Here is an 11,890-nt window from a genome sequence, read left to right on the forward strand (position 1 = left end):
GTGTATAATATAAGAATATAAATAATATAAGAATAAATAAATAAATATAAGAATATAAATAATAAGAATTATTATATATAAGAAGAAACTTTAGATTATGGACAAAAATTAGATTATGATGTTGCCACTTTATACTTGTACTTTTCATACATATTTACGAAAAAATGACTATATGTATGTGTGAAATAAGTTCTTTAAATAAAAATTTGTGCATAAAATAAAAATAGTTGAGTCAGCTTAAAAGTACGTCGCATTGAGAGCTCTTTGTCCTCGCGAGCAATATCCAAGCAGAAATTGAGATTGTCTCGAAACGTTGGAAATATCAGAATCAAATATGACAGTACTGTGCAATAAAAAAGGGACAAACTTGACCGAACGTATTATCAAGCATGTCAACACGCGATTGTCAACACAACAGAATTGCTCCAAAAATAATAAAAAAGAAAGATAATAATAACAAACGTATGAAGGATTTTTATTAGTTTCTATTTTATTTGAGGACACTCGACGTCTTCTTTGATTAATGTGATTTCTTTAATTAATGTAATTTATGATTTGTTTGCATTGTATGGTGGTAAGATTTCGTGACGATTTAAAGCCAAATCACGATTCTTAAGACTCATGCGTCTTCTCTGCAACTATATTGGATTATAACGTCGGAAACGGAAAATCATATAAGTGAGAACACAGAAGCATTAACGCAATTATATATTAACTTTTTTGCTAAGATTTACTTTAGTCATTTGTAATAAGAGTAAGCTAATATCATATAAATTCTTTGATTAAGAATTTTTCAAATGTTTGTTTTGATTCACAAAAAATGAAGTAAAGCGTAAATATATATCAAAGTAACTTGAGAGATATGTTATTAATAAATTGTGCTGGTTTTACATTTTTGCAGAGAGTTTTCCATGGAAAAGACCGATGGCTATGTTGAAGATTCCTTTAATTCACAATCAAATGAAGAATTATTGATTGTCAAGGTAATTAGAATTTTTTTCTGTCTAGCCTGCAAATTTTTTCTTTAAAGACTTTTGAAGAATTAAAATTGTTTAAGTTGGACAGCCATTGCAACAGGCAGATTTTAATTGAATCAGGATATTTATGTTAAATATTATATCCTTTAATGTTTACATTTACTTTAACATTATTTAATAAAGTTTATTGACGGTAATAAAAATTTGTATTTTGTTTTATTCCAAAAACGAACAGAACTTTCCGGTAAACCTAATATATATATATATCCATATTCATACACCCACATACACACATTTTATTTGTTTATTTTATTATGTGTACATGTTTTTTAATAATTTGCATAAAAAATTAAGAATTGTTTAGAATAATACTACATTTGTGTCAATTATCTTTTCATATAATTAAAAATTCAAGTAAAGATATCTCATTGCAATTAAAACAATGTCTACATAAAGCTTAATTGTTTGAGACAAAAATGCAAAATAAAAAGTTCACTAATTTGGATTATAATATTTGTATTTATTATTAAGATCAAAACAATAAAATATACATATATTTTCAATAGATATATTTTTAATATAAATATATTTTTAATAAATACAATAAAATATTTGAACATGGCGCTTTCATTATGCAACGCACGCAAGGCGATTCAAAAACTAGAACGTGCGATTATTTCAAAAAGACAAGATATCATATGACATTAATCAATCATCTTTTTATTTTTAGAACCTGGAACTAAATAAGGAACTAAATGTTAAAGAAGAGATGCAGGAAGAGGCGTCCAAAAAAATACAAGCAATTTTAGATTCAGAAAGTTCCCTGCTTTCAAAGAAATGCAAAGAAACAAAGAATTTTAAAATAAATTATGACGATTATAAAATAACACCTACACCATCCGAAAGCTCAAGGCTGTCTTGGGACTCTTATGGATTTAAACATATGAAACATAAAATAACACCTACACCATCCGAAAGCTCAAGGTTGTCTTGGGACTATTATGGATTTAAACATATGAAACAAAGTAAAATTATGAATTCAACAAAACGTTCCAACAATTCACATTCAATTGCATCAACTTCATCTACACCTATGGTATCAGATGATCAAGGGAAAACTACAGAGGAGAAAGTTATGGACCATATGGATTCTGCAGATTTCATGTCAAAATCAATCTCTAAGGATGAATTATTACAGTGAGCATAATTCGATTCTATTTTAATTATTAAGAATTGTTTAGAATAAAACTGTATGCGAGTATTATTTTCTTGTATAATTAAAAATTATATATTTTTCGAGTAAATATATTTTGGCAATTAAAACAATTTCTATACAAGATTAAATCGCTTGAGATAAAAATACAAAATAAAAAAATTATTTACAAAAGTAATCTAGAAATATTTTTAATTGAAAATAAATATTTGAACGCTATCTTTATATTTAACGTAACGTGGTTATTCGCGAGATTCAACCACAGACTTCTATATATTACTAGACTGCTAACTTTGTATGTATAAGGCGTCTCCATTTCTTATGTACGAAATAGTACATAAGATAACCCTTTTTGCGCATGCTCTTTGATGATACATGCGCTATATACACACATTCGCACATACATACACACATACATCACATACACACATTTGATATACATAACATATGATCAAGTGGTATCCTGGTATCTCGTCCGAAAAACAGAAATCTATTAAAGAAAAATAAATAAATATAAATGTAAATTTGGTATATTCATAGAAAATCTAAATTATTCAACAATAATTAAGTTAATACTAAATATATTATAGAATTTTATTACAGAATTTTTTTGAATGATCAAAAGACACATGACAGCCTCATAACATATATAATTTTACCATATATTTTTACTTAATAATATTTACCTAAAGAAAGAGATTTTATTATCATTATTTTTATTTCTGTTGTATGCTGCGGTGCTTTTGCACTTTACAACAGCATATATTTAATAGACATTTTTATATTACTTCTATTATTATTCTTCGATAATTTTTTTATCCGATTCAGATTAAAATAACTGTCAACTGTATTATGATTATGGAGATTATATCTATCAAATTGTTTGTGCGCATGTGCAAAATGAGATACCTTAATACATGCTTTTTGAGGCCATTTTATATAAGCGAAATTTGGGGAGTTAGCAATAGACAGTAATCCTGGTATCTCGTCCGAAAAACAGAAATCTATTAAAGAAAAATAAATAAATATAAATGTAAATTTGGTATATTCATAGAAAATCTAAATTATTCAACAATAATTAAGTTAATACTAAATATATTCGATTCTTTGCGTAAATATCCTATTTTTATAATCTACTTATTTCTTTTTTAGTTAAGTTCTTGTACATACACATTTCGCGTTAGTCTTTTTATGATAGATCTGTTATTTGCCTTTTACGTCAATAATGTAATGCAACTGATTAGAAATAACATTCATTTGGTAACGCCAAAATTATATTACATTACGCTCTTCTAGTTTATTCCGTAATTCCATTTCCTTAAGTGTTTCTTCAAAAAAATACATATTCTAAAAAATAATTATACTAATTATAACAACTAAAATTATTCAATTGGTCCGGAGGTTCTTGTTTTCTAATTATCCGAAACGAAATGACAATTGTTTACCCGACAATTGTTTTAAAAATTCATTAAAATTGCGGTGATACATAGACATTCTTTATATGTGTACGCCAGCGATTCTGTTCTGCTAATGTTTCATCGTTATTATATATAATACTAGTTGCTTTCCATTTGCACTCAAGTGATACTGAATCACTCAGTTATGTGAGTATTTCATACTCAGACAATGACGTCATTGACCTGCTTATTTTGGTAACAAAGCTATCGCATAACAATACAAGTTCATAACCTCACTTTTAAAAAATGAGATACCTTAATACATGCTTTTTGAGGCCATTTTATATAAGCGAAATTTGGGGAGTTAGCAATATATAGTAATATATATCTAGTAATATATAGAAGTCTGTGGATTCAACATATACAATTAACAAAAAAAAAATATATGACATGTCATTAACCAAGTATTCTTTTATTTTAAAATATTAGAGATCAGGTATTAGCAGAATATGAGGCACATAGAAAAGATACGGAATGTAACTCTTTAATTAACAAAATAAATAATGTATCGGGATCGCTTGATAGCGATCTAATTAGCGAGCATAATACGGAGCTGTTCCCTACGGAATCGTCCCCTACGTCCTCTGCAGACTCTTCCTATATATTCTCTTCTGAAGTGATTGCGCCACCGTCTACGCCAATCTTTCAATCTGAGGACACTTCAGTGGAAGATTCGGAAAAAAAAGAATTTACAGATTCCACGATAAATATTCACTATATTAGAAACATTTTATCTACATTTAAATCAGATAGTCAACCGAAAACTACAAATGATGAGGAAATTATGGACTCTATGAATTCTGCAGAATTGATATCAACACAGATGTCTAAAAAAGTGGAAGTGGAAGATAATGATAAAAAAGAATCTACAGATTCAACGATAAATATTCACGATATTGGAAACATTTCATCTACATCTATATCAGATAGTCAATCGATAACTACAAATGATGAGGAAATTATGGACTCCATGAATTTTGTAGAATTGATATCAACACAGATGTCTAAGAATGAATTATTACAATGGGCATATATAATTTTCTTTATTTATGTGTTACTATCTTCATTAAAAAAAGAGATTATCCAAAAAGTTACTCCTTCAAAACCAATTCTTGTGATAACTTATGATAAGGCTCGAAAAGACAAAAAATCAGAAAACATTCACGATATGAAAGTAAAAATTCATCGAAAGAAATGTTCGTCGAAATGTTCCACATGTTTGAAATGTTTTATAATCTTATTAATATTAATTCTATCTCTATTTTTATTTCAATTTTATTTCCGTTTTGGACTTGTGCGGGAGGAGAGGACGGATGAGAATGATGAGTACGCTGACATTTTTGCGACTGCTATTGTCGAATTGGAGGAAGGGATACTCGATCACGATGCAACCGTACGAGCCGTGACCAAATATATTGAGCGAGATACACCTATTTTAAAAGTAGTAGCTCTCATCGGTGATACAAGCGTCGACAAACCATACACGATGGACATTATAAAAAAAAAATTACGCAAAAGGAGGAGAAACGGTCTCTCACCTTCGTTTCCGACCTTTATTGTCTTGGAGAATTTGAGAGTAGAGCATTCTAAAGTCGTTATAAACTATGTTAACACGTATCAAGAAGCATATGGCAATCGGGAGTTTACCATATTGGCCGTTTTTAAAGTTGAGCAGATTGATGACGATTCGACGCGTGCAGATCTTAACCACACTATAAACGCAGTAAAAGATTTTTTTATCAAAGCGAATATTATTATGAAAATTATTCCCTACAAACCTTTGAGCGAGGACACAATAGAAAAACACATTAGGAAAACTGCGAAAAATATCGGACAAACGTTCTCCCAAGATCAAATCGATTATTATAAACGACGTTTGATAGAAGATGATACCGATTGCCAAAAAAATATGGTTGTTAGACAATAAAGATCATACATAACTGTTTCCGAGGAGACAAGATTGTCCAAATTATTGTATTGCGTATGACGCAACAATATTGGAATAAGACTATTAATTTTGTACTGAAAGCCAACTTGCATATAATTTACAGTCATGATCCGTTATTGTAAACGCGTGATGAAATTTTCGTATCCATTACTTTCGGATTGTACTAAAAACGAGCGGTGATCTTTTTGTAGAAGGTGATGTATTGTTTAATGTACGTTCGGTGGAACACGTATTTAACACACTATAACGCACGGTTAAACAAATTCACATTGATTAAAATTCTCGATATACCTCGTAATATCTCGTGTAAACGTAATGATACGTAATGCTCAAACATTAGGCATTACGCTGCGCTACGTTGTTAACATCGATTGTTCTTATATAATTGGAAAGTCATTTGCGATAGTTTCGTTTTGCTTTTTTTAGCTATATAATTATTAAACAGTTTGATTTATAATAAACGTTTTTATACTATATAGATAAATAATTTGTACTGTAAATTAAAATATTTGTTGAGTATAAAGTGAAAAAATTTTGAGTATGTCAAATTTTGAAACTACACAGAATGTATCTACAAATTTGATAAATATTTTATAATCAGGATAAATAAATTATAAAAAAAGAGTATATGTTTTAACATTATATAAACGTATATTTACATAACATTCTTATTTTAAAATACAATTATTTTTTAAATGCGTATTAAAATTATTATTTAAATTTTGTAAAATTACGTTTTGCTCAAATATTTTATAATTTTTAATTTATATAATAATAATAATTGTATGTACATAAGAAAGTTTAGATCACGAATAATAATTAGATTAAATGCATTTACTACTTTGTAAATCTTGTAACTTGTATTTTTTATATATTTATAAATAAATTATCGAAACAAAACGTTAGCCATGTGATGAGTTATTGATGTATTTTCTTTAAATGAATGTTTCTTTAGATAAAAGCTTGAGTACAAAATATAAGTAATTGATTTAACTTTAAAAATTAAACGGAATTGCAAAACTCTAAATGGTAAATTATATAATTAATGATAACCACTTAAATATTATATGATGTGACTGACAAATGCAAAAGTAATTTAAATATTTTGCATAAATTGAATAATCTGTACCAGCATTCACACATATTTATGTTTTTATTAAATATGATTTCTCGATTTTTTGCGTAAATATCCTATTTTTATAATCTACTTATTTCTTTTTTATTTAAATTCTTGTACATTATATTAATTTCAACAAATATGTTTTTATTAAATACGATTTCTCGATTCTTTGCGTAAATATCCTATTTTTATAATCTACTTATTTCTTTTTTATTTAAATTCTTGTACATTATATTAATTTCAACAAATAAAATTATTCAATTTGTGCGGAGTGTCATGTTTTCTGTTTTTTTTAAACGAAATGTTTACCCGACAATTGTTTTAAAGATTCATTAAAATTACGGTCATGCATAGACATATTACATCCTTTATATATGTACACCAACGATTGCGTAAATTCTATTCACTTCATTGCTTGCAGTATTTTTCAAAAATAATTATTAATACAATTTGTTAATCTTAAACACAAGCATGATTATCTAGCATTATATTAATACAATCTTAAACACAAGCATGATTATCTAGCATTATCTTTTTACATTCATTTTCATGAAGGATTATTGCTATTTTTAGTATAAGAGTATAAGCTATACAATGATATTGTCGAGTTAATTGATGTCATGATATTGCTACGAAAGACAATAAAATTAAAAGTATCGTTTTGAAAGTAATCATTTTCTATTAGTTTCTGATTATAAAATTTACATGCATAGACGATTAACTAATCGATTAAGTCATTTTTATATATTTTATCTGTCTACGATGTGTTTCAACAAACGAGAAGTTATTATGCGGCAAAACTTTACTTATTTTATGTTCCAGGTTGTAAAAAGTAAAACATTGTGAGTTAAAAAAAATTGCGATATCTCGCCGGATTGCAATGAATTAAATTTATCTTCGGCCGACTAATCGGACGTTTGTCGGATAATGTAGAAAGGATAATTGATTTTGGGAGAAACTGTAGCTATAACTGGAAAATCGCATTACGAAATTGCCGAAAATATCGTACATTGTTTCTATTAAAATGCTATTTATTTATGTATAAACAAACAGGAAACCAATATGCTATTTCACACCGTGTCAAAAAAGACGAAAGCGTCTCTTGTACTCTTTTTATCTTCAAGGATCCAGTCTCCGCACCAAAGATGTTTTTATTAGTATCAGTGAACATTGTTGCTATTGGTGAAGAAGAAAAGTATCGCAGAAAACTATACATTACAAAACAACGAAGAATAAACTATAAATCTGGTAAATTAAATATAATCTGAATGGATTCTAAAAAGAGTTTGTGCCCTATAAATATATGTATTAACTGTTACGTCCTGGCGACTCCACGATTCCTTTCTTCCGCGACGTTGCGGTAACGATCGTCAGTTGGTGATAAGAACGAACCGTTCAATAAACAAAGCATCTTGTGCCATACGTTTCTTTTAAACACTGTCATTTGTCAGTAACTACATCCACGAGTATCCGTGGGAAAGACGCAAGGAAATCGGTGATGGAAACCATGCCGGTCTCCTCGGGATAAATGAAAAATAATATCTACCCCTTGCAGTAGAATTTCCGGCGGAAGAACAACGAGATAACAAGAACTTTTAACGAAATGTTTAATAAACTCAGCTGTATTAATACTGATAATAATTTTCTAACGGACAAGTAATAAACACAGCTGCATCAACGTTGACAAAAATAATTATAAGGAAGTAAGACCCTTTTCTAATCAGATCATGTGCGCGAGGGTCCCCCGGAAAGGCTAATGTTTAAGGAACTTTTGAAATAATAACGAACTCACCAACCGACGATCAGCACGGGTAAAAATACGAAAATAGGAGACACCCTTCATATATGTGTGACGCCAAGTGTAATCAGTGCAATACGTTTTATAATATTTGTTATTATATTAGTTGCTTTCCATTTTCACTCAAGTGGTACTGAGTCATTTTATGTATTTTATAATCAGATAAAGACGTCATTTACCTGCTTATTTTGGTAACAAAGCTATCGCATAACAATACAAGTTCATAACCTCACTTTTAATATGAGTCTATTAGACTCACTAAAGCACACGGTCTCGATCGTGTGCAGAACCACGTAAAAACTCAGTTGGATCTCACTTGCTAGCATCAAAAGGAACGTGCATTCAATTGAGTTATGACGTCACAAGTGAGAATTATCTGAGTTTTGATATTGTAAATGGAAAGCAACTACTGTTATTTTTTTTTACGATTAAACAATTCAAAAGCAGCCCGACAAGAAAAAGGTAAGTCCCATTGTGAAGTACAAAGCTGGTGAAGGTATCTTGCTGTCGCTGAAAATATTATTATTATTAATCATTGCTATTTTCTATAAAAAAAATATTTTTTTAGGACAATCGATCAACAATCAATCGACAAACAATTGTCTAATATTTTAATCATCTACATATAATCTTACCATAATCCACAAAGAACGTTTTCTGGTAATTATCGTAAATCTGATAATTAAAAGTAAAAGTAGAGATTGTAGAGATTTTTTTTCTTCTCGCATGTTACATACATGGTGAAACTCATGTAGTACAATTTCTCATTTTTTGGCTTCACTTTCTTCGTCATTAGCTGTTTCAGATGAGAACACCCGTTTGCTCTCTGACTCCAGTATCGGATTTCTGTGTTTTAATTATATAATATTTATTGTAATATTTTATTTAAACAATTCTAGAAAGAGCTGCTCAAGATCAATTTAATCTTCCACTTTATAATTGCAAAGCTTTTGTTGCTTCAAACTCTTTATATAAAAGAATTTGCTTTATCTCTAAATTTTTTAACAAAATTCGAGTGATTTGATAAAATATTTAAAAACATATAATTTGTAGAAATTACACTTTAACATTACCTTATTATTGCTAGTCACTATAGCTGTTCGCGCTTTTTGGTGTCAGTTTCCAACATATGCCAATTCAAGCTTGAAATTTTTGAGATTTATGGTTAAAATGTCATCCTTGCAGAAATGGAACGTGATGTAAAGCCTTTTGTCTTTCTGAAATACAAATAATATTTTGAGTGAACCGAAATGCAATGGAAACAAAGCATAAGATAGATTAAAATATCATTGTTTGAAAAAGAGAGAGAGGACACATACGAATCTATAAATTGTGCGTGTCTCTGAGTTTTATTTTAACAAAATCTTTTTGGGAAATTGTTTAATGTACTCTTTTGTTACGCAATCACGCGCAATAAATAACATAATTTGTAATTCATAACTCACTGGAATATGTGACATAATTTTTACAAAATTTATCACACAAGAATTATTCCGCGTAATTATTTAGATATATTAACTGCAACTAATTACAAATGTGACGAATCGATAAAAGCGATAAAAATAATTTTCTTTTTCCAAATGATGTAAAGTAATGTGACATATAATTAATATTCTTTAAATTCTCTAGTGACGCGTAATGACCAGGGGCGAATTCCTACAATATTATTTTATTCACGTTCTCGCGTACTATCATAATATATAATATACATTATATATATTTTGCAGGCGTTTTTTGTCTTTCTCTCATTTCCCACAGGATTATCCCGCTATAGAAAATAATCACTGGTTTGTTGAAATTTTTTGCCGGATGCAAGCGCTTCGAGACGTCCTTTTTTCTCTAAATCGCAATTAAGCATGCGACAATAACAATAATAATGATAAATGCGTTGTCTAAAAAAATCGCATATCTAGTGCAAATAATCTATATATCCAGTATATAAATCTTTGCGTTCACTACGGTCACTGTTAACAAAGATAGCAGGCAAACTCGCGTCAGCATAACATTAATGGGCTGTTTCTTGCACTCTAGTTCATTGTTTTCTTTTGTAACACCGCTTATATTACATAAAGACAGCGCTTATCGAAAACGTTTTGCCTTTGCTCGTCGACACTCGAGCAGAAACCGAGATCATTCTCAAAAGTTGGTAACATCGATATTGAACCAGGCTAACTTGACAATACTATAAGAAAGAAGAACATATAAATACGGACCGTTGGAGAATTTGACCTAATATGTTGTCAATACGGTATAGAATCGCGTAAAGAACAAAAAACAAATATCTCAGATATTTTCGTTAGTTTCTCGTTTCATCAGAGTCGAGAACATTCGACATGTTTTTCGAGCAATATGATCTCTGGATGTTATAGTTCAATTAGATTGTGTACTGGCATAATTCAAAATTCTTTTTTTCTCATTGTGTTTGCAATACCGAATTGCGATTCTTAACGACAAGCTATTTCGTACGTATTTGCATCTTCTGTAATCTGAGCGAAACAAGAGTATACAATCGTATTTCAAAAAAAGAAGGTAAGGATAATTAAAATAATAAAGATGTATAAAAAAGCAGACAAGTGTTTTGTAACACTTTTGAATTAATTTTGATTTTTTAGGGGGAATTTGTTTTTCTAAAAATTACAGAGATAGATAAAAACGATGTTAACAGATTTTTGGATGAAACTTTTTCATTAATAATAATTTTTAAATGTAAAATGTTACGGTTACCACACAAACAAGTATTTAAAAGATATAGAAAATAATATTTAAGGTTAATATAATTAGAAATTTTGTGTTTATATTATTGTGTCTTTATATCTGAGTTGAAAAACAATGCTTATTGCTTTGTTCTACTTTGTCTTAACGCAATAATATATTTATTTGTTTCACTCACATCTTATTTTACAAAGTTTTTCTATAAGCTTTACATTATTCATTTGCAAAATTAAAGGAATATCAAATAAATTCATCGAAAGAATAAAAGTTTCTCGAATACATATTCCGATTCGCAGAATAGATATGGACATAATAAGATATAAATATATATCAATATAACTATTTATGTAATTAACAAATCAGTATTTTCTTCGCAGAAAATCTTTACAATCTGATATTATGGAGGAGCAGCCCGAATTTTCGAATATCGACAAATCCTCCGTGTCCGACGAGAAATCATCGTCACTCTCGATACCGAGGGATCCAAGGAATATTGTTCTTTTGCACCCCGAATTATTCTGTGATCTAATTCCATCCGAGCAGATTTCAACAAATCAGATAGATGAAGTTAGGTAATATATACTTCAATTAAAATTTACTTCAAACTAATATTGCATATTACGCAATATTAATATTAATATTAATTTAAAATTAATATTATTATT

General features: G+C 28.8%; 2 protein-coding genes across 3 annotated transcripts in view; both read left to right on the plus strand.

Annotated features, from left to right (window-relative positions):
- The first annotated feature begins 35 nt into the window (after window positions 1-35).
- Window positions 36-6,062, plus strand: LOC115238161 (serine-rich adhesin for platelets-like). Of its 2 annotated transcripts, XM_029811751.1 has the most exons (4): window positions 36-678; window positions 902-983; window positions 1,708-2,174; window positions 4,077-6,062. In XM_029811751.1, the coding sequence occupies exons 2-4, from the start codon at window positions 912-914 to the stop codon at window positions 5,572-5,574; spliced, it is 2,037 nt and encodes a 678-aa protein (XP_029667611.1). In that variant the 5' UTR covers window positions 36-678; window positions 902-911; the 3' UTR covers window positions 5,575-6,062. The 2 variants fall into 2 exon arrangements, with proteins under 2 accessions (XP_029667611.1, XP_029667612.1); XM_029811752.1 differs by having other exon boundaries at window positions 36-983.
- A 2,722-nt stretch (window positions 6,063-8,784) lies between these two features.
- LOC115238164 overlaps window positions 8,785-11,890 on the plus strand; it is a 5,817-nt gene continuing 2,711 nt past the window's right edge. Inside the window, exons 1-2 of the mRNA XM_029811758.1 lie at window positions 8,785-8,975; window positions 11,603-11,797. Coding sequence (XP_029667618.1) covers window positions 11,625-11,797 — 173 coding nt within the window. The 5' untranslated portion in view covers window positions 8,785-8,975; window positions 11,603-11,624. The remainder of the gene's footprint in view (window positions 8,976-11,602; window positions 11,798-11,890) is intronic.

This window comes from Formica exsecta, unplaced genomic scaffold (assembly GCF_003651465.1).
Source record: "Formica exsecta isolate Colony F162 unplaced genomic scaffold, ASM365146v1 scaffold323, whole genome shotgun sequence".
NCBI lineage: Eukaryota > Metazoa > Arthropoda > Insecta > Hymenoptera > Formicidae > Formica > Formica exsecta.

Coding starts and splice junctions, on each gene's coding strand:
- LOC115238161 (XM_029811752.1), top strand. CDS start 912: ATGGAAAAGACCGATGGCTATGTTGAAGATTCCTTTAATTCACAATCA. Junction 984..1,707: donor AAGAATTATTGATTGTCAAG/GTAATTAGAATT, acceptor TTTTATTTTTAG/AACCTGGAACTAAATAAGGA. Junction 2,175..4,076: donor TCTAAGGATGAATTATTACA/GTGAGCATAATT, acceptor TTAAAATATTAG/AGATCAGGTATTAGCAGAAT.